The sequence below is a fragment of the Streptopelia decaocto genome, assembly GCF_964273445.1.
Source record: "Streptopelia decaocto genome assembly, chromosome: 7".
Lineage (NCBI taxonomy): Eukaryota > Metazoa > Chordata > Aves > Columbiformes > Columbidae > Streptopelia > Streptopelia decaocto.
In genome coordinates, this window is record NC_138661.1 from 47,933,450 (window position 1) to 47,957,463 (window position 24,014).

At 41.1% G+C, this 24,014-nt stretch overlaps 1 protein-coding gene across 1 annotated transcript in view; it reads left to right on the plus strand.

Moving 5' to 3' along the window:
* Positions 1-24,014, plus strand: part of SLC1A2 (solute carrier family 1 member 2) — a 93,436-nt gene that overhangs the window by 55,892 nt on the left and 13,530 nt on the right. The window contains exons 3-7 of the mRNA XM_082058115.1: positions 8,052-8,204; positions 11,180-11,430; positions 14,813-14,981; positions 17,945-18,071; positions 20,888-21,121. Coding sequence (XP_081914241.1) covers positions 8,052-8,204; positions 11,180-11,430; positions 14,813-14,981; positions 17,945-18,071; positions 20,888-21,121 — 934 coding nt within the window. The remainder of the gene's footprint in view (positions 1-8,051; positions 8,205-11,179; positions 11,431-14,812; positions 14,982-17,944; positions 18,072-20,887; positions 21,122-24,014) is intronic.

The window sequence follows — 24,014 nt, forward strand, 5'->3', positions numbered from 1 at the left end:
GCACAGGTTTCACATTTTGTGCTGGCAACCATTGTGGCCCTTGATCTGTAAAGACACAAGCAGAGCCTCTCCCCCAGGTTATCAATTGGTGTGGCCTTTTCCATTGACCGTTAACTAGTGATTTGACCATAACTAATGTAGGTTCTTTCTGATTTAGCATGGTTTTGGGTCATACTTACAAAGTGTTTCATCACAGGGCAAATTTGGGCTGCACCACATAGATATAAGTGATTCATCACATACAATCCTTTTGACAATTGGTTTTGTGGTGTTTTCCCTACTTTTCCCCCCTTTCTGTTTTTAAAAAACAAACAAACAAACAAACAAAGTTAGAACCAGATACATGCGTTGGATCTTGACTATGTACTCAAAATCACAAATCAAATTTAGAGGTTCCTCCTTAAAAAGCTTTAAGTAATGTAAAGCTGCGCCAAGTTCTCCTAATTGGGTTGAACCTTCAATAATTTTCACAGAATGATGCCAATCGTTATCTTCACGCCAAACCACTACAGCTTTATGAGACTTCCCAGAACCATCAACAAAAACTTTGCAAGTATGTAGGATCAGACCAAATACAAGTATGGCCTATGACCTGATGTTAAAGACTTTCAGGTTCTGCATCAATTTACATTTAGGCGTGTCAAAAGCTGTGCTGTTAAGAAAATCAGCTAGTGCAATTTACAAGGATGTAAACTGCAAATAAAAAATCAAAATTCAATTTCATAAATGGTACATGCATGACAAAAGGATCACGGCTTATTAAGACTTAAATTCATTCCCTGTATTTTCTTGATTAGAGTGACAATTGGTATATCAGTCTGTTAGCATTCTCATCATACTGTCCCACAATAGCTACAGGTTGTTGTTTTTTTTTTTTTTTCTATGTTGTAGCTATAAACAGACAATTCTGCAAGTCCAATCGAATGCAGTCAGCTTGTAAGGTTGTCATAAATTTATTCCTCAAAATCTCTAAGTCCATTTTTGTTGTCATATTTATTGGATATTATTTTCCCTTACCGGATCGAAGTCCTGTTTCAGTTCTATCAGTGTACTATTTGCTTTATCGAGACATTGGCTGTTAATACTAGTGGAAATACAGCATTCAAAATTTCTTTGGAGATTTCTCACTTGCAGCAAGCAGATCTGCGCCATCCAAACAGCTTTTTGTAGGCCATGCAACTAAATAGAATTCTCAGAAAACATTATTTGAGCTTACAATTTACTTAACAAATCTTAACCTAAGAGAGGTATAGGACTTTCTGGCAACTATGAGAATTCATGTATTAAAACTTTGTTCCAAATTTGGCATTCTATTGGTCTCAAAAAACAGCTTTTCTTTTGTTCTCTCCCATGACCTCAAAAACTAGCATGGTGAATTTACTAAGAAGTCTCTTACAACTAGTTATCACAGAATAAGTCTATTAACAAATTTTTGGTTTAATTTTCCAGTTTCATTAGAACTACAGGTCTGCTCAGGATGCTTTTAAACTTCACCTTCAGACTGCTCCATTCAGTATTACATCGCTGCAGTGGGGGGGAGAGAGAACCCCCCCTTTCTCCGCTTTAAAAGCGGGCAGAGCGGGCAGTTTAGATATAACCAAGGTCATGCAGCTGGCATAATGGCTGGTACGAAGTGGGAGGCTCTGGGAAACTTCTCAGTTACAACCTACACAGAGGCCTGGGATATTTTGCTCTTTTGTTTTCCCGTTTCATTCCAACCATCATACACTTTATATGCAATTCCAAGTAGCTCAGCAATAGTTACATTCCTTTGCTCCATTTACCTTTTACAATTTACAGATGTCAAAATACAGTATATTAAACGTCAATCCATTCAATCCATTATTCCATTTTCCCCGATCCAAATCAGTTCACATTCCAGCAACCTTTAAATACAACTTCATAACTTCATACAATACCGAGTTCACATCCATTATAGCATTTAGGGGTTTTTGTGGTTTTTTTTTGTTTGGTTGGGTTTTTTTTGTTTTTTTGTTTTTTTTTCAAAGCAGAGTGTAAAAATTTAAATTCTTTCCTGGTCTCAAAATTGGCAAATTAACTTACAGTACCACACTTCACCATTTTTTTTCCAAAGTTCTGCATAACAACATTAAGTGCAATACAGCACTAAACCCCAGAATTCCACATTTAAGACACATTCGAGTGAAGTATCATTTCAAGTTTTTCTTTTTTTCAGAATATTTCCCCTCAAAGTTACTCTAACGTGTAAGGATGCATCCTAAGGGGAAGCAAGGCAGAATTTTAGCAATGGAACCGGTTCCCACTATAAATATGCAAATTAAAATACTGAGCTCAGATGTGAAAACCAAATACCAAGGTCAAATACGCAGATAGATCACAGTTGCACTTACTCAAGACAATATCTCAGTTTTTGCATTGCACCTTTGAACCACTTACTGCTTGGCCAGGTAGCGGTACCGCTGGGTCTCCATGACAAAATAGGTCAGTGCTTGCTGGAGCCCAACTGGCACCTGCCCCCCCGCTGCCGCAGCAAGCTGAACTGGGCAAAGCTTTTATTAGTGTCTCATCTGGCGTGCTACAACTGTTATTCTAAAACCAGGATTCTTTACTTGATGTGCATACAAAAAAGCCAAATTTAGTGCACCGAGATGAGAGACAGCCTGTCACAGAGTTGCGCAAGTCTGGATATTGGAATAAAGCTAGTATGCTAGAAAAAAAAATAACAGCTACTACACACAAAATCTTAACACCACATTCACGCAGTAAGGAACTAAATTACTCATGATCTTTTGTACTATCACAAAACGCACCTTTTGAGTCAACCGATTCTCATGATTTAACAGTCTGTGAATTTACTGTACTGTATAACAGACAAAGACTTACCAAACTATAATATGCTTAAACAGATACCTACAAAGAAAACAGGCTAATAAGGAAAACATTGTGCAGACTTCAGCAAGTTTACTGTGACCTGTGTGTTATCAGTTAACTCTCTCTCAGCTGTCTGAAATGATTTAATGATCTCTTGTAGGGACTTATTTTGTCCTACTCTTCTCGCCCTAAAAACAACATTAATTGCAACAAGGTGTTATACTTCAAGATTCTATTCCCCGGACACTTTTCCCAATCATTTAACTTATACCACAGCCACCATTAATTACAATATTTTAAAAGATCTTCCTTCTTCATATTTCCAAGTGCTTTCCTATGTTTTAAAACACCTCCCAATACCGATTTTTTATGAACACGACTGAAAACAGTCATTTCTGACCCCATCTCAGAGGGGCAATACACAGAAGCATTTAATATGTGCTGTAGAACTCGCAAATAACATGTTGATAGCAAACATTAGCATTCTCTGCTGCTAATTTCAACATCAATGCTTCCTTAACTTCCAAGTTTTATACCCTGAGTCCCCAGGAGCAGCCCCTTTCCCGTCACGATTATCATGACTGTATTGCCGACTGTCGGATTCACTTGCTGTTAACTGATCTAATCTGTCACACAGTTCTGTTGTCCAGCTCTTATCCAGTGACTCCTTCTGTTCTCTCGTGGAAATTGGAGGGTTAAAAGACAGTAAAAGCAGATTGGTAAAATTGGTAAAAGGACTGATAGTACACTTGTTTACGACTTTAGCATTCTCAGCTATCACAGGTTCTTTGAGCAAGTTGTCTGACTCCAATCCTCTGGACTTGCTGTTCTCACCAGGCTTATATGATGGTACAGGAGGCCACCCGCTCGGCATTTTTCCTCCCCCCACCCCAGACTGCTGAACTATCGGGGGTGCCGAAAGCACAGCAGGGGATGGAATAGGGAGGGTATTGCAGATACAAACTGGGTGAACTTCACAGCAACTTTCAGGATACTTATCAGGCTGCAACGCTGCAAAAATTCCAGCAGCAGCACACCGTTCAGCCTTCAGATCTTTTAAGGTAGTGATTATAAGCTTCCATGTAGTTACTAATGATTTAGCTTCTTTATCTCCATTGCTGACTTTATCCCATAATTTCTGCTCTATATTGTCCCAAAGTTCAAGTTTAAGTTTTGAGTCACTAATGCTCATAACAGTCTTTTCAGGTTTTAATTGCTTCACTGTAGTAATTATCAGTTTCCAGGTGGTTACAAGGCCAAGAATATATTTTTCACGGTGACTAATTGCCTTCCACAACACAGTTCCCATTTTTTCCCAAGTCTCTATTTGAAAAACTCCTGACAGGTCAGCAGGATACCCATTGCCTCTGCACCAAATTAATAGTCTTTTGAGGTTCTTCGCTGATTTATCATCATCTATAACCATATCCCATAACACATCCCCTAATTTTCACCATTCACTAACATCAAAAAGAGAATCTGGATTCTGAAAACAACCCTTAACTTTACCTAACGTTACTAACCCCGTTAAATGCTTGATACAATCTACTCCCCGCTTTTCTAAAAAGCGCTGCAATAAATCTAGGGCTACTTCTAAATCCATAATTCCGTTATCCATACCCTGATACCTGCCCTTAGGCAAAAGAAAGGCGCCTTACCCTATAATCCTTGGTACCTTGTAAACCTGGCACCAACTGCAGCCCTTGCCCTGTAGCCCACGCAGACGGCGAACTCCTGAATTCAGTTCAGGTCCTCGGAGACGACACACCGACGCACGCAGTGTTCAGTCACTCTTGACCCCCTGGTCGCTGCTTCCCGGTGCCCCTCTGCTTCAGCCGCTCCTTCGAGGGTCCCTGTTTGGGCGCTACTTGCTAGTTCGCGGCTGAGGAAAACATGCGACCAACTCAATGTGAGTGATAAAGCACGATTCAACTTTATTGCCCGAGATAGCGCGTATTTATACCAAATACCATAATTATGCATACTTGTCTCTATCTGATAGGTTAAGCACTAAAAGGTTACATTTACTTACTCCACCTACTTGCAGTTAGCTAGCTATGCACATTCTTCTGACTCCTACTTCCTTAAGCTGTTTTCCATCCCTTCAAGGATATGCAGACCCTGCCTTAGTCAGTACTTTTCCATTTCCCCCTTTCCCACGGCCTAATAGTCAAGCTAACTAAGGCCTACTTATGTCAACTAGAACTGGCTCTGCTCGTACAGTTGCTCGGTGGACTCATGTCCATGCTCCTTGAGCCAATCCCTGACAATCATCTAGTCCAACTCCCCTGCTAAAGCAGGTTCACCTAGAGCAGATCACACAGAAATGTGTCCAGGCGTGTCTTGAACATCTCCTAAGGAGGAGACTCCACAACCTCTCTGGGCAGCCTATTCCAGTGCTCTGGCACCCTCAAAGTAAATAAGTTTTTCCTCATATTCAAAGGGAACCCCCTGTACTTCAGTCTGCTGCTCGTTGTCCCTCATCCCATTGTTAGGCACCACTGAAAGATGTCTGTTCCCATCCTCTTGACATCCACACTGAGATATTTATAAACATTGATGAGATCCCCTCTCAGCCTTCTTCAAGCTGAACACACCCAACTCTCTCAGTCTTTCCTCATAAGAAAAGTGCCCTAGGCCTCTAATCATCTTCATAGTTCTCTGCTGGACTCCCTGCAGTAATTCCTTGTCCTTCTTAAACTGAGAAGCCCGGAACTGGATGCAGTGCTCCAGATGTGGCCTCACCAGGGCAGAGTAGAGGGGGAGGATAACCTCCCTCGACCTGCTGGTCACACTCTTCTTAATGCACCCCACAATACCATTGGGCTTCTTGGCTACAAGGGCACATTGTTGACTCATGGTCAACCTGTTGTCACCCAGGAGTCCCAGGTCCTTCTCTGAAAAGCTGCTTTCCAGCAGGTCAACCCCTAACCTGTACTGGTTCCTGGGGTTATTCCTGCCCAGGTGCAGGGCCCTACATTTGCCTTTGTTGAATTCTATCAGGTTTTTCTCTGCCCAGCCCTCCAGCCTGTCCAGGTCTTGCTGAATGGCAGCACAGCCTTCTGGTGTGTCGACCACTCTTCCTTTGGTATCATCAACAAAGTTGCTGAGGGTGCACCAAGTCTCTTCATGCAGGTCATTGATGTACAGGTTGCACAGGACTCGACCTAACACTGACCCCTGGGGAAACCCCACTGACTACAGGCCTCCAACCAGACTTTGCACCATTGATTACAACCCTCTGAGCTCTGCCATCCATCCAGTTCATGATGCATCTCACCATGCATTCATCCAGCCAGCACTTCCTGAACTTGCCTGTGAGGATGTTGTTAGAGCCGGTGCCGAAAGTCTTGCAGAAGTCAAGGTAGACAACATCCACTGCTCTTCTCTTGTCTACCCAGCCAGTCATACCATCATACAAGGCTATTAGGTTGGTCAAACAGGATTTCCCTTCAGTGAACCCATGCTGACTACTCCTGATAACCTTCTTTTCCTCCACATGCTTGGAGATGTTGTCCAGAATGAGCTGTTCCATCACCTTTCCAGGGACGGAGGTGAGGCTGACTGGCCTGTAGTTTCCTGGGTCATCTTTCTTGCCCCTTTTTGAAGGCTGGAGAGACATTAGCTTTCCTCCAGTCCTCGGGCTTTGAATGGAGCGTGATTTAAATCCCGAGACCAGTCAGATCAATGTCATTCAGTAGAACTAAATGCAACACATATTTTTCTTTCCATTATTTGGGAAAAAAAAAAAAAAAAGATGAAAGCTCTTCAAAATTTCCTTTACTTAATCTTTTGTCTCTCAGGTCATGCTCTGCTGCTTCTAAGGCATGTTCCCCTCTCTGTAGCTGTAAGCCACCACTCCATGATCTCATCCTGAATATTGCCTCTGGCTTTAGCGGATTCCAAATACGGAACAGTTTGACATTTCATTGGGGTTCACTGGCTCTTTGCCTGTTTCTTTTTCACTGAAAGCCTAACACCCAAATGCAGGAAATTCACAGAAGTACTTTGTTTTGTTATTGTTTGAAAGACCAGCTGCAGCTGGTCTTGAGCTGCAAATTTTACATCCATATTTTTCAGCCTTCAAAACCCATACTGCTGAAGTGTTCAGACAGAATTTTCTTTGAATTGTATTTAGAAGGTGCCTGATGCAGTCCCAGAAAAAGTTTTAAATGTACATATATTCTCCATTGTTTCAAACTGATACTTCAGAGAGACGTATTTGCTGCAAATCACAACTTGGGCTTTGCTGTCAAGTTTCATTACGCTTGAGACTTGGAATCAGGATGTAAGGCATCTTGGATGTAAACATAAAATAGCCATTCACAAGTACCATATTATTATAGTAAGCATGGTCTTTTCTTCCCTAGGCCTCTCAGTCCTGAGAGAGGGGTTTAGGTGTTATCACTGTACAAATCTAAATAAGTCAGGAAGGGATGCTTGTGGTTTGAGAACATTAGCACAAATAGAAGAGAATGATGCAGACCATCAAAGGGAAGGAATAACAAATGAGTACTAAGAATCAGGTTTTCTTCAATGATATGTGCAATATTGATCAGGCACTCTTTTCCAAAACCCTCCAAATAAAACTTGAATCTGTTTTCCTCACAAGACTGTTCTAGCTTTCATGCAGGGTTTTTCTTAGGCTGTAAAACAGCTACTCATGCTGACCTTGTTTTCAAGTGGTACCATTCTTATGTTGTGAGATAGATCCCATACTCTGAAGAGCTGGGTCCTAAAGCCTGCCTCTTCTGTCAGTTCTGTATGGCCTTATATAAATCAGTTCACCTCTTGGTGCCTCAATTTTGACAGCTGTAGAACAATTATATTAATTATATTTTACTATTCCTCAATGTATTGCAAGGCCTACACAGGTAGTAAACCTCAATATGTTAGTAAACCTTAATAACATCGTAGTTTTTGGCAAATCTGTATTTGCAGAAGCAAAGTAGTACAATAGGTGTAAGCTCAGCTGGCAGAAGATTCTACATCAGGACCACTTCTCTTTAATAATGAAATACATAGTAAGCATGTTACAGCCTCATATTAATCAGAAGGCTAAGCTTTCTAAAATCTGTCTCTGTACCAAAAGTTAGTGGCTTCATGTAACTGGTTTTTCTGCTAGGCTATTGTGCATAATCAATGTGCGTTCAGGTATATTTATGTTACTTACCTGCTCTCTTTTATTCTTCTTCCAGGTGTCATCCTGGGTGCTCTATGTGGAGGCTTTCTTCGTCTAGCAACACCTATTGACCCTGACATCATCATGTTGATAGCCTTCCCAGGAGATATACTTATGAGGATGCTAAAAATGCTGATCCTCCCTTTAATTATCTCCAGTTTAATCACAGGTAAAATCTATTAGCCGTAAATATTTTCAGATACTTGCTGCAGATATCACCTGGTTTGCTTTCTGTGATGTAGGAAGAATAATAGTGTGATCTTGTCAGGGATTTGCAATTGCAGTGTGTATTTTAGAGTTAATTTCCAATTAAATCAGTTTGCTTTAATATGTAGATGCTCCAATGAATTTGTTTTCAAACACAGGCACACATACTACCTTCCTCAACATTAGAAATTTCTTAATATGCTGTTTCACATAATTGCTGGATTGGACCTTGCAAATAAGATGGCATGACACTAATGAGCCTAGCCTGCTTAAAGCTGAGGTGTCAACCAGACCATCACAGCATCACAGTATCACAGTATGTTTGGGATTGGAAGGGACCTCAAAAGATCATCTAGTCCAATCCCCCTGCTGGAGCAGGAACGCCTAGGTGAGGTCGCACAGGAACATGTCCAGATGGGTTTTGAATGTCTCCAGCGAAGGAAACTCCACAACCCCGCTGGGCAGCCTGTTCCAGTGCTCTGTCACCCTCACTGAGAAGAAGTTTTTTCTCAAATTTAAGTGGAACCTCTTGTGTTGCAGCTTGATCCCATTACCCCTTGTCCTATCAATGTTTGCCACTGAGAAGAGCCTGGCTCCATCCTCGTGGCACTCACCCCTTATATATTTATAAACATTAATAAGGTCACCCCTCAGTCTCCTCTTCTCCAAACTAAAGAGATCCAGCTCCTTCAGCCTTTCTTCATAAGGGAGGTGCTCCACTCCCTTAATCATCTTTGTTGCCCTACGCTAGACTCTCTCCAGCAGTTCCCTGTCCTTCTGGAACTGAGGGGCCCAGAACTGGACACAATATTCTAGATGGGGTCTCACCAGGGCAGAGTAGAGGGGAAGGAGGACCTCTCTCGATCTACTAACCACTCCCCTTGTAATACACCCCAGGATGCCATTGGCCTTCCTGGCCACAAGGGCACAGTGCTGGCTCATGGTCATCCTGTTGTCCACCAAGACCCACAGGTCCCTTCCCCTACACTGCTCTCTAATATGTACTTTCCCAACCTATACTGGAACCTGGGGTTGTTCCTGCCCACATGCAGGACTCTACACTTGCCCTTGTTAAATTTCATTAGGTTATTCCCCGCCCAACTCTCCAGCTTGTCCAGGTCCCGCTGGATGGCAGCACAGCCTTCTGGCGTGTCAGCCACTCCTCCCAGCTTAGTGTCATCAGCAGACTTGCTGCTAGTACACTCAATTCCCTTGTCCAAATCGTTAATGAATATATTGAATAATATTGGCCCCAGTACTGACCCCTTAGGCACTCCACTAGATACTGGCCTCCAGCTAGACTCCGCACCATTGACTACCACTCTCTGGCTTCTCTCCTTAAGCCAGTTTGCAGCCCACCTCACTACTCTATTGTCTAGACCACACCTCCTCAACTTAGCTGTGAGGATGATGTGGGAGACTGTGTCAAAGGCTTTACTGAAGTCAAGGTAGACCACATCCACCGCTCTGCCATCATCCATCCACCTTGTTACATTCTCATAAAAGGCTATGAGGTTGGTCAAGCATGACTTACCCTTGGTAAAGCCATGCTGACTGCCCCTAATAACCCTCTTATCCTTGATATGCCTTGAGATGGCACCAAGGATAAGCTGTTCCATTACTTTCCCAGGGACAGAGGTAAGGCTGACTGGTCTGTAATTACCCAGGTCTTCCTTCTTGCCCTTTTTGAAGACTGGAGTGACATTTGCTTTCCTCCAATCCTCGGGCACCTCTCCCGTTTCCCAAGACTTGGCAAGGATGATGGAGAGCGGTCTAGCAATGACTTCAGCCAGCTCCCTCAGCACCCGTGGATGCATCCCATCTGGACCCATGGATTTATGGATGTCCAGACTATTTAATTGCTCCATAACTCTGTCCTCATCGACTAAAGCAGACTCCTCCATTGACCTGGCTTCATCTGGGGTCTCAGGGGTACAGGGCTCCCCAGGACCGCCTCCGGCAGAGTAGACAGAGACAAAGAAGGCATTCAGTAATTCTGCCTTCTCTGTATCTTCTGCCATCAGGGCACCCACCCCATTCATCAGTGGGCCTACATTGCCTCTGGTATTAGTTTTATATGCTATGTATTTGAAAAAGTTCTTTTTGCTGTCCTTGACCCCTCTCGCCAGCTGTAATTCTAAGGAGGCCTTGGCTATCCTAGCTGCCTTCCTACATCCTCTAACAGTATCCTTATATTCCTCCCAAGTGGCCAGCCTCTGCTTCCATGACCTGTAAACTCTCCTCTTCTGCTTAAGCATACCCAACAGATACCCTGTTCAACCACGCAGGCCTCCTGGCTCCCTTCCTTGACTTCCTACGTGTGGGGATGCTCTGATCCTGAGCGTGGAAGAAGCAATCTCTGAATGCAATCCAGCTATCTTGGGCCCCTTTTCCTTCAAGCAGTCTTGCCCATGGGATTTCCCCCAGCAATTGCTTGAAAAGGTCAAAGTTAGCCCTGCTAAAGTCCAGGGTTGCAATTCTACTTGCTATTCTGTTCCTGCCACACAGGATGCTGAACTCCACCATCTTGTGGTCACTGCAACCCAGGTAGCCCTCAACCTTTACTGCTTCGACCAGACCCTCCTTGTTAGTGAGGATGAGGTCCAGCAGTGCACCTCTCCTGGTCGGCTCCTCCACCATCTGCATGAGGAAGTTATCATCAATGCACTGGAGGAACCATGGCCAGTTTGCAGCAGTCAAGGCCAGAGAATGGTATGATATCTCCTCAAATTAGTAGCAGCAGACATTGTTTACCTAAGAACTGAAGGGAGAAGCTTCAGTAATCTATTTAGTGGTGAGAATTTCACAAGGACAAAAGTAGGCGCCTGTAGGCAGTCATTAAACTTAACCAATTATAAAGGATTTTGTTTGATGATTATTTAGTTGGATATTGAGTCTCAATATATTTGTTTGTTTCTTAAAATAAAACATCTGCAGGACTATCTGGTTTAGATGCTAAAGCAAGTGGCCGATTGGGTACAAGAGCCATGGTTTACTACATGTCCACCACTATTATTGCTGCTGTGCTGGGCGTGATTTTGGTTTTAGCCATCCATCCAGGGAATCCAAAACTCAAGAGACAGCTTGGTCAAGGGAAGAAGAATGATGAAGTATCTAGTCTGGATGCTTTCTTGGATCTGATCCGAAACCTGTTCCCTGAAAATCTGGTCCAAGCGTGCTTTCAGCAGGTAAAACCTTCTACACCTTCTTAATATTTTTTTATATCTTTTACATACCAGGTATTTGTTAATCTAATTGTTTAGGTGAATGACAGAAATTATGATGCAAAGAGAAATAGCCATCTGAAGTCTTGAGCAGGTACATCAAAGAACTGTATTTATAGCTGTTTTGTTTTATGTTGTAGTAATTTAAATTCATAGATTTTTTTAAGATTATTTTTAGTTTGTTGTTAAGTAAACCTACATTTTTTTAATTAACTTTTTATACAATATGTACAGTCATGAGTGCTGCCTTAGAGCTGAACGGTTGATGAATTATGGGGTCTTTCACCCAGGCTGAATTTGATCTTGGTTGTTAGTTGCAGAGCTGATGATTCTGCAATGCCCTGTTTGTAATATATGGATGATCTTGATTCCAGCTGGTTGCCAGTAGCCATGTACCACAAAGCCCAACATCTCATAAGTTCTATTGCTGTAGTAGAGTCCAGACTAGGTAGAGATAATACAATGAAGTGGCTGACCCACCTACAGGTGTCTCCATCAGGCCAGGTTTGAAGCATGCTGAGAAAGAAAGAATGCTTGCACTCTGTGTCGCTTGCTCTGTAGGTAGATAATTTTTAATCAAAATGGTTTCACTTAGAGGGGTAAAATAGATAAAATTTGCATGCTTCCTAATTTCTGCTTAAGCATATTATATTTTTTTGTGTAAGCTACTTTTTCCTACAACTAAATTGTTTGGCAATAATGCAGATTTTTTTTTTTTTTTTTTTTTTAATGGGCTTTTACGGGGTTTGTTGCCAAACGTGTTCTTAAATGTTCCTATGTGAAATGGCATGATAGTTGGAGCTGTGGTTATGGCCAAAGAATAACATGAAGAGGGGGGACGGAGGGAGAAGAGGCCATGTGGAGTGGAAGAATGGAGGCCAACCTGAGCTGCCAAAAGGGCTTGGAACACTCTCAACGTTTCCAAATCATCATGGAAATGTCAGTCACGTGATCAAACTGTGGGTGGCTAAACATGACAAGTAATGTGAAATGTATTTTTGCAAAACTGAGTGAGGGGAGAGCAGGGTGCTTATGTTTTTTTCTTACTTTCCCTCATTTGAACTGTGGAAGAGAGAAGAATTAAATTTCTGGTCAGTTGACAGTGGTCAGATTTCTCAACAAAGGACAAAAAGTGGGAGAAAGAAGATAGTTTTCTTGAAACCTTAATATTGCTTTTTCATTGTGTGTAATATCAGTGTTTATGTGTGGGGTTTTTTTGTTTTTGTTTTTTTTTGTTCTTTTTTTTTTTTTTTTTAATTTAGTCAAGAAAGATACTGAGCTTTTTGGCTTTCCAGTGTTGACTTTTATCAGATTCCAAACTAATTGTCAGTGAAAGCCGCTGCCACAAAGCCACGTTTCATTTGCAAAGTGAGTCATTCTCCTTTCTGGATGGAACTTGTACCTTCTATTAGCCCTTAACTCCTCAGTGAGGAGTTAGACTTTACTTGCCTCTCTATTCATTTAGGTGGAAAATTAACTGCTTTTAATGGTGTCCACATATATTTTCTCTTCCTACATTTATACAGACTCTCTCCATGAGCATCTACTGTTTCCAGGTTGCCTTAGGAGGGAGCATTTTTTTTCAGAAATCCTGTGAAGAAATATTTTGAAGGGTGCACAGCAATGGTACTGTGTAGCCGTAGTCTGTGGGAGGATTTTACATGCCTTCCCTTTTGAACAGGCAGAAAGCAATGAAGGGATCCACTTGCAATTTTGAGATAGTTCATTTGCAAACTAAAATCTGAATCATCCTGGGATTTAAGTATCTCTTGATTTTTTGTATGGTGCACAAGAAAGTCATAATTTATAATGAAAACTGCTGTTCCAGCAGAGACTTAGGATATTATTGTGCCATGAAAGAGAATGGGACTATCATCACTAAATACAACTGTGACATTCAAATGGTTTTCTGGCCTGAACTGTTGGCAGAATCTAAACTTAATGTTAAGCTCAGCATTTTTAGTGACTGTGACCCTGTGCAAAGAAGGGCTTAGAACCTTCGACTTAAGTGACTGTACTGGAATTTGTGAGTGTGAAGAGCCTTATGTTTTAAGTTCAATTTCTGGGACTCTGTTCTTACATTCTGGATGTGTCACATAAAAAAATATTGTGTTGACAACATAGATAAAATTTAGCTCTGAAAATAAGGTAAATATGCAGGAATAATGGTTTGGTTTAGGACAACCGACGAGTTTCTTACACAAATCTCTATGTTTTTTCTGTCTACACCTCCCTCTCTAGATTTAGACAGCAGGTTTTGAAAGGAGAGACCTAAGCTTGTTTAAAACCTTGTGGTTTTAAAATATATGGATTGAATCTGGATCATCATCGGTAGTACTACAATGCCCATCTCAACAGAAATGAGGTGCAAATGTTCTCTGAAAGGCTAATGCACTGTTTCTGATGCCTTGCTCAAACAAGGAACAAAGAAGGGAGGGAGCAGATGGGAACCCATGGCAAACCAGTCATAGCTTCCCAACCTTTTTTTTTTCTGTCCCAGAGCCATGAAGAGGCAGGAAAGGCTCAAGGTGTAAAGTGGGAGGAAAACATCCCTTCTAAAAGCAGCAAGTCACAAATCTCTTTTCCCACTCCTTCCTTATTTTCCTAGCCATGAACTCAAGTTCATTTCTCCCCCTACCATTTTTTCCAAACTTTCCCTTGACCGTACCATACACTTGCCAGGAGAGGTCCATATCCATTCAGATGCTCATGACTTCTCTTTTTGAGGTAGTCAGATTTGATTTAATAGGTATCTGGCAGCTTTGATATTATTTCTGTTATCTGTCACTCACAGTATTTTGAGAGCTTAGGGGACTGTGGGTATTCCATTTTGAGCAGCCACCAAGTGAAGTGTTGGAAATGTCCTAAGTTTTTAAGTTAACTATCAACCCATGATAACTTGAGCTGGGCAGGCCATCCTGAATAACAAGCCTTACTGCAGAGTTGCTGCTGTGACTGGTTTTAGGGGTGCCTGCCTTTTGGTGCTGAACAAATGGTGTCAATATGTAACATACAGTCTGTGAATCACCATTTGTGAACCATCTGGACAAAGGAGCTAACTAGCTGTAAAATGTTATATCATGGTGGTAAGGAACAAGTATTTGCCATGCTTTTCATACTAGAGTCATGAGAAAGACTCACAAGACTTTGTGACTCTTGGAACTATTTGGAAAACAAACTTATTTTTAGAAGAGGGGGTAAGAGGTTGTGGAATGCATGTCTAATCCTTTAAAAATATGGTTCCCTGGAATTTCAAGTGAAGACTCTCTTTATTTTTATTTCCTGATTTCCCGTACGGATTGTATTGTCTGTTTCCATTCTCATCCCCCTTTTTTATTGCTTTCAGATCCAAACTGTCACCAAGAAGGTGCTGGTGCCACCACCCATTGAAGAACCACCTAATGTCACTGACTCTGCTTTTGCTATGATGAATGAGACAGTGCGTGAAGTACCATCAACATCCCAGCTGGTCATTAAGAAGGGACTTGAATTTAAGGATGGCATGAATGTCCTGGGTAGGAAAAGTTTTTGCCTGTCAAACATGTACATCGTATGCATGACACAGCTTTTGACTGTGACTGGGTAGCCAGTGTTGTCTGATGTGCTCTTCAGTGCAGATTTAGTCTCCCCAAATAATCATCAAATGTTGTCACCTACTGGCTGCCCATTGGTCTCTGAGATGAAAATCTAGTGGTCTTACTCAAAATATGACTGTATCACAGAAACAACAAAGTGAATTATTCTGGATTGGCAGCTTTGCAGGTATTAACTGGAATACAGTGGGGAAGCATGTAGGAACTAACCAAAATACCCTTTCATCCTAGAAGTAGCCTACCTATACTAACGCATGTTGGCAAAACAGTATGGGGGAGAGCTTTAAGAGCTGGTGCTTTACCCACCCCCTGATGAATTGGAGCTCAGTTGTTTCCAGTAGGTGTCTCAGACACACTGAACTAAAATTTGGCTTGAGGCAGTGCCTGAAGTTAGAGGTGGGGTGTGAACTGCGCCACCCAGAACTGGGCCAGAATAATCCCAAAGAGGCTTGACACATCTCTGAGTCACAACTCCCTCCTTATTTCATCTTGACTGCTGACCTTTACCAGCTGCAAATTATGAACAACTGCTGTCGTGCCATTTTGTCTGGACAAGTCAGCAAGTGAGGGTGGTACAAAGGTTTTGCCTGTCTCCCACTCCTTCCTGAACCACCTATTCAGTCAGAGGCACAGGGGAACAAAGAGCCACCACACCACTTCTATTTTCTTCTCTGTGCCTAGACTCACTGTTTTGTCAGCCCAGAGATGAATGTTCCTCCTTCACCTTCTTACTTTCTGGATGTGGGCCAAGTCAGTCACAAATTAGCCCTCAATTTGTAGCCCCATTGACAGGCCTGCACTTGAAGATACACATGCTCTGTGGCAGCATGTCCACAGGGCTAAGACTGACACCTGTGTTTATAGGTGTTGTCCTCCAAGTGGGACAGTATGTGGCAGTACCTAAACCACTGCTTTAACTCACCACTAGGCCATCACTTTTTAGTGGGAAATGGCCCCTGGCAGTCTCCTGGCAGCTGCTCCTGCTGACACAGTGGCTGCTGTGCTGCAGTTCTTCTCCAGGTATTGGTGAGATGGTTGGCAGAGGCTGCTTTGCTTAGATGTAGGGGAGATTGCATCAGTAAGCTGATCAGAAATTATTTGTTTCTCTGCAAGGCATCTTGCTCTACAAGAGTGAGGAGCCACTGTATTCTGCCTGCCTCTGTGGCTCCTCCTTCCATTCAACACCTGTGGGCAGAGGAGCCACTTCCTTTCAAAGCTGCAAATTGTCATTTTGCACACCCTGTCTGAAGCAGCAGCTTATTGTTCATGCTGTTACCCTCACCTGCTTTTTTCTCTCCTGGAGCTCTGCTTATGCATTAAAATTAAACAATATTTCTAATGTGAGAGTTGCATTAAATTTAGTGCTGGACTTGTTTTGTACAGGCTCTATCATGGATAAGAAAATAACTAGAAGGCTGAATATGATTCCTACAGAAAAGGAATACACAATTTAGGTGGGGGATTTGCTGTAATATTTTGATCAATGAGTCTCAAATGTTGCAGTTTCTTGGTTTGGTTTGATGTAGTTTGCTTTTGAAAGGAGAAGTGAAAATGTTGGGGAACTGCCATCGAGCTTGCATAAACTGTACAAGCCAGACAAATTCCTGCAAATATGAACCAACTTGACTCTTGTGACTAATGTAGCAGCTCTTTTGTAATTAACAAAAAAAAACCACCTACTGACATTTTCTGATGCAGAGTCTGAGTTCCAGGAAGCTACTTGGTGTTTGAAAAGCTTTTAATCATTTCTCTGTGCTCTGCAGCACACTTCATACACTTAATTTCCCTATTTAAGTGACTCAACAAAGATAGCTTGATGCTAAAGAATGAGTTTATATCCAGGAGACTGCATTAAAAAAAGAAAAAAAAGTCTGGTTGCTAAACCCAGGGTGAGGGTATGGGACAGCCTGTCTTCTCTCAGAGTACTGGTAGCTGAAATTCATTTATCTTGAATGCTTTTGTGTCCAGATGGGTTTTTCCTTAGGAATTTCCCAGATGAGTTCACCCATTTGTTCAAATACTGAACTCATGTCATGACTGAAAGTTTGGCCTCAAAGGGTGGCTGAAGATTCAAACCATCTATCAGTATCAGTTAATAATCCCACTCTGGACACTGAAAATTGCTGGATGGTAAAAGTTAGCATTGAAGACACAGCTCTGAAGTAATGCATCACAGATCCACTCAGTTTTTCATGGTGATAGTTCAATACTCTGGACTTTCACACCTTAGCATTTAAATTTAGGAGCCAAATATTGTACTGAATTCTATGATTATGTATCTGTTAACAGCTGGTTTCAGTGAGGTTAATCTGTTTAATGGAAGTTCTGTGGTTTAGCTTAAAGTGCAATACCCACCTTTTCCTCGCACCCCCACCTTCTTCATTTAACTGGAATACTGATGGCCTGCAAAAGTTATGTTCTGGGGCTGCTTTTACTTTTCCCTGTACTCCAGGACTGACTAGTCTGTAGATTGAATCTGTCAAGGGACTTTTGTAAAGCTTGAGAAAAATGCTTGTGGTGTCTAGTGACTGTTTTAGCAACAAAGAGTCGGGATATGGCACTGTGTTGCCTCTCCCATTTACGAGGGGTGATGAAGCTTCTAACAGTTGCATGACACTGAAAACATTACGGTATAGGTATAGAATCAATAAAGAAAAAAGACATAGTTGGGCTCTGAAACTGGGATTTAGTAAAATATTGAAGAAGAAAAGGTGTTTGAATATCATCATGAAAGTTGAGAGTGAGTCCATATTAAAAAGTCCCAAGAGATGTGTAATACACTATAGTTCTGAAAACTGGATTAGCAGGTAGTATCAAGACATTGACTAGGTGCAAAAACTTCTTAAGAACTTGCTTTTTTTTTGTCTTGCCATTTTTTCTAATAGGTTTGATAGGATTCTTTATTGCTTTTGGCATTGCTATGGGGAAAATGGGAGAACAGGCCAAGATGATGGTGGATTTCTTCAACATCCTGAATGAGATTGTAATGAAGTTAGTAACTATGATCATGTGGTAAGTTTAAAGTTCTAACTTCTAGAACAACAAAATATTTTAAAAAACCCTAGTATAGCATATAGTAACCACAGTTTGTTAGTAAACAATGTAATTAAATAGTTCATTTATTAAAGCCTTCACAGGTATGTTAGAACCACAGCAGCATTATTTCTATTTGGTGAGTATTATTTAGGACCCAAGGTGAAATATTTCTGAAGGTATTCTGTTTTGTTTACTGAAATCCAATACATTCAGGTACCAGCAAAGGCCTTCAAATGCCACATTGATTATGGAAGATAATTACATAGAAGGATATCTATGCAAGCAAGAATGCCCTACATAAGAACATCCAAATCTTCCTGAGAGGTCAGCATAATCCCAGGGTATTAGCTAGGAGGTATAATTACAAAGCAGCCTGGAGACACACTTTACTCACTGTCTTCTGTACTAAAAATACTTTACTACCAAATAAAATTCCAGTGGTTTTCAGTGATGTGTAGTCCCTCCACCCGTATTTGCTGCAGAATCTGTGTCTTACAACCTCGCTGCAATGGGGTCACTGGAAGGTATCTGTCTTGTTTTTAAAGTATAATCATTCATAAGAATGGTGCCTGGCTTGCCTTCAAGGAAGTAACTTTATCTAATTAAGACTGAGCCCTTGTTTATATTTCTGGAAGGGGATTCTCTTTTTTTTTTTTTTTTTTTTTTTTTTTGAGATATTTCTTCTGAGGGCTTCCCCAAAGCTATTTGTACACAGTGCCAAGTGCGGCCATATCACACAAAATCGGTTTTTGAGAACATAAAAATGCATGGCTCTGTTTGGCATTGTACTACTGTGGTTTATATCTCTTAGGTCATTGAGAGCAGAAATAGCCATTCCAATACATGCATATCGTGCTCCATTGCTGCCCATGATTCCCTAGTGTTCCTGGAAGTGATTTCCTGATTTACACGGCTACAGTATGCCTCTCTCTGAGGCTATAGATGGACACAATTTATAGAAAAGGGAGCAGAGTGCCTGAAGCGCATCTTCAGCATCATCAGTGTTTCAAAGGGAGACTGTAATGCAAGAGTGATGCAGATGATAGCTAACAGCAATGTGCAAATGTGTAGCACAAAAGAAAGAGCTTGAAGTAATGAGTTTGTGTTCCTGTTATGCTTCTGCTTTTCTGTAAATAATCCTGCTGCATAAAAACACAAAGCCCTGCTGATTTCAACAGTTATCATAACCTGCTTCTCTCAACTCTATAGAGGGACAGTGACTATGCTCTCATTAACACTTCAAGAACGAGAATTTGCTATTATTTCACTTAACACCAGTCGGTACACTCAAGACATAATACCTTGCCTAGAGTATAAGTTTTTTCTAGTAGTCAGTGTTGCAATGGCAGGAAATAACTCAAGTTTCAAGATATTCACTGTAAATGTTTACTTTTAATGATATGCTTTTCATTTCTCTTTTCATGAGAAAGGAGATTGGTGTTGGGGATTCCACTTGCTCATCTCTCTCTAGAATTTTTAAAGAACTGTTGTGGCCAGAAGCAGGTTTTTGGGTTTTTTTAAATGTGTGTTTATAAAGACAAATGGACTTCTTTATGCAGAGTTACATTTTATTTGGTTTATTATTTCTCTGCACAGAGAGCTGAAACTCCCATGGCAACTCCAGACTCTCTGGAGCATGGCATTGCTACACAAACCTAAACCAGATCAGACATCTGTCTCTGACACAGTGTAATTCTTTATAAGAAATATGCTTCATCAAGTGTATTGAAACATGGCTTTTAATGATAACTGGTAAAACAACTAGCCTTGCATTTCAAGTGACAGGACTTTCCAGGTTTTGGGCACATTGCTTGAGAGACTGAGATGTTTCTTACAAAAAACATGGAGCACTTTTATTCTGAAAGTCAGTTTCCTTTGTATTGTCTTTAATTAGGCATCCAAATCACTAATCACTTTTGAAATAAACATTACCATTTATTTTCAGAGAGACATTTTGTTCACTGTTTCTCCACATGTTACACATATTACTTTCTCCCAGCTTCAGTTTTGTAAAACAGATAGAGAAAGTGAATGTCTTTTAAAATTATATAATATGCTAACCTTTACCAGTGCAGTTATAAAGATTTTCTTCTATCCATGCACTTTCAGACACTTTTCACTGTAGCTGATTATTATGTTTTTAAATAATATCTATTATTTTTTTATTATTATTACCAAACTGTGCTACCATTATCATCCTATTTAAAAGTTCCATTTATGCCATCAGGGAATCACATGACTGAGGTGACAAAAACCCTACCCTGAGTAACAAAAGCCCATAATTAATGAAGAATCCATAAACTAAAAACCATTTGCCCAAATTATTTAAAGAACATAATGAAAACATTTGCAGCCTCCAAGATAAAAGCAATTCATTTCAACAAATAATTTTACTGAAGCAAATAATGCAGCTCCCTGAAACCAGATAAGCAATGGGTTGTAAAGTTATGTATTAAGAACAAATACACCACTATTCATAATGATCCACACCTGTGTTACATAATAGTATTATTGTATGATGTTATTCCTGGATCAAGGACTGTTCAGGAAATGCATATTCCATTAGATGGGATGGAATAAAATGAAGTAGATAGGGAATTTGCTGGAGATGGCCATTATTTTTTTAAAAAGGTCTGATAGCTATCCGCTGAATTTCCATCAGTCCCTGTTCTGCATCTCAGTGTTGATCCTGAAAGCCCCCTACTCTTTCTCCAGTGTGTACTCTGTTGAGCAGAATTGTTATGACTACGCTGCAAAGCCTTGTTCTCTCTATGCTTTTTCTTTTTCTCCAGGTATTCCCCGTTGGGCATTGCTTGCCTCATCTGTGGAAAAATCATTGCAATCAAGGACTTAGAAGTAGTTGCTAGACAACTTGGCATGTACATGGTCACTGTGATTGTAGGTCTTCTTATCCACGGAGGGATCTTCCTACCTCTGCTCTACTTTGTAATAACAAGGAAAAGCCCATTTTCATTCCTTGCTGGGATTTTCCAGGCATGGATCACAGCACTAGGCACAGCTTCCAGGTACACTTGAGAAATAACAGCTTGCTTTATTTTTTAGCAGATTATTAGCTACTATTTAAGGATAGTGCATCTGCTGTTCTGACCTTCACTGCAAAATAATTTTATGCCATTGAATAAAAACTGGTTTTAATCCAGCCATGTTGAAATGAATAAAAATAAGCACACACCTTCAGGATTTTTTAGAAAGGTTGTACAGCCAACTGCAGAGAGTTGGGAGACCCTCTTTTTGTTTTTTTTTTCTGGCATTGGCCAATGACTTGTGCAAATTGTGTTACCTCTGTACTTGTTTCCTCAACTAGGAAACAGTGATAAACCATTTATTTTGAAAGTATGTTAAGACCAGTCTGGTTTCATTGGGAAGAAAAAAAAAAAAAAAAGAGAAGATAAGAAGATAAAAAGTGCTAGGTTTCAAGAAATAAGTTAAAAAACCTCTCATTTTATTCTTTCCTGCATTTTGGCAGAGTAAGAGGTCATCACTGAAGAGCTGAGCATTTCAGACTCATTGATAATGCACAGAACAGACTCGATAAAGGCAACTCAGTAATAAATTGATGATTTGCTTTGGGGCAGTCAGTAGATCTTGTGTTGAAAATACTTTTCAGTTAAATATCATATTTTTAAATGTTTTTCTTCAATAAATGTTTTATTTCTGAATGAAATGTAATCTTTCGTTTCAACTGAAAAGGTGAAAACAAAAAAGCCTAGTTCAAAACCGACCATCAGAAAACTGAGCTGTCTTGATTTCAGGAATTTCTTGTAAGAACTATAATTCATCTGCCTCTTTGGATTCACCCAAACTGCTCTGATGAACAGTTTGGGTGGATCTCCCCAATTAACAGGAGGTTCTGGGGTGACCTTACTGATGTGCATAAATATCTGATGGGAGAGTGTACAGAAGCTGAAGCAAGACTCTTCTCAGTGGTGCTTAGTGACAGGATGAGAGGCAGTGGGCACAAGAAACACAAGAAATTCCATCTGAACACCAGAAAAATCTTTTTTACTGTGATATACTGTGACAGTGGTTGAATGTTGGCATGGTTTGCCCAGAGGAGTTGTGGAGTCTCCATTCCTGGAGATATACAAAGTCTGTCTGGGCATGGTACTTGGCAACCTACCCTTGTTGCCTCTGTCTTGAGCAAAGTGGTTGGAAGAGGTGATCTCCAGGAGTGCCTTCCATCCTCAACAATTCTGTGGCTCTGTGATAAAAGCCAGGAGTTTCACTAAACCAAAATTTCCGTAAGGCTTTTATTCACTGAAGTGTTTGGGTTTCTACTTAGATTTTCAGTACAAAATTTACAGTATCCATGCACAACTTTTGTGGGGTTTTTTTTAGCATAAAGTAATGTTTTTCTGCTGGAGTACCGAAATGTAAAAGTGTAGGGTATTTTAAGTGATTCCAGCATATGGGTTTACCTGGCTACTAGCTTTACCACCAGATCTGAATTACAGGCTAAACAGAAGTAGACCAGTTCATAGCACCACAGACAAGTGACAACATAACAGCAATCACCATCAAATAGTCTAACCTGATACCTCTGGAAGTTGCAAATGCTTCCTATTCAGGGACCTGTTAAAGCTCTTTGGCCAGGCTGAAAAACCATGGAAGGCATCTACATGTTGTGCTCTTGTAACAAAGAAACATTGTCTCCATTGTCTCCATGTCCTGCCGCCTGATATCTGTAAAGATGCTAGAACACAAATGATTGGTACCATGTATCTCATGGCTTATTGACATTGGTTAAAAAAATCACCTCAGTGAACAAACAATGGTCCAGTCATTTGAGCACAAGATCATAGAATCATGGAATCATTTGGGTTGGAAGAGACCCTCAAGGTCATCGAGTCAAACCATAACCTAACTCTAACACTAAACATGTCCCTAAGAACCTCATCTATACATCTTTTAAACCCCTTCAGAGATGGTGACTCAACCACTTCCCTGGGCTGCCTGTTCCAGTGTTTCACAACCCTTTCTGTGAAGAAATTTTTCCTAATATCCAATCTGAACCTTCCCTGGCGCAACTTGAGGCCATTTTCTCTTGTCCTGTCACTCACTACTTGGGAGAAGAGACCAACACCCTCCATGCTACAACCTCCTTTCAGATAGTTGTAGAGAGTGCTAAGGTCTGCCCTGAGCCTCCTTTTCTCCAGGCTAGACAAACCCAGCTCCCTCAGCTGCTCCTCGTAAGACTTGCCCTCCAGACTCCTCAGCAGCTTTGTCACCCTCCTCTGAACTCTTTCCAGTACCTTTCCTGTAGTGAAGGGCCCAAAACTGAACACAGTATTCAAGGTGGAGCCTCACTAGTGCTGAGCACAATGAGACAATCTCTTCCCTAATCCTGCTGGCCACACTATCCTTGATGCACACCAGGATACTGTTGGCCTTTTTGGCCACCTAGGCACACTGCCAGCTCATGTTCAGCTGGCTGTTGATCAACACCCCCAGATCCTTTTCTGCCAAGCAGCTTTCCAGACACTCTTCCCCAAGCCTGTAGCATTGCATGAGGTTCTTGTGACCCAAATGCAGGACCTGGCAGTTGGCCTTGTTGAACCTCATGTGATTGTCCTCAGCCCATCAATTCAATCTGTCCAGATCCCTCTGTAGAACCTTCCTACCCTCCAGCAGATCAACAGTCTCAGCCAACTTGGTGTTGTCTGCAAACTTACTGAGGGTGCACTCATACTGATCATTGATAAAGATGTTAAACAAAACTGGCCTTTATACTGAGCACTGGGAATACCACTCATGACTGGCCTCCAACTGGATTTGATGCCATTCAATACAACACTTTGGGCCCAGCCATCCAGCCAGTTCTTCACCCAGCAAAGAGTATGCTTGTCCAAACCAAGATGTGGATCTAATTCTTCTAATTCGTGTTTCCATAGATATGAG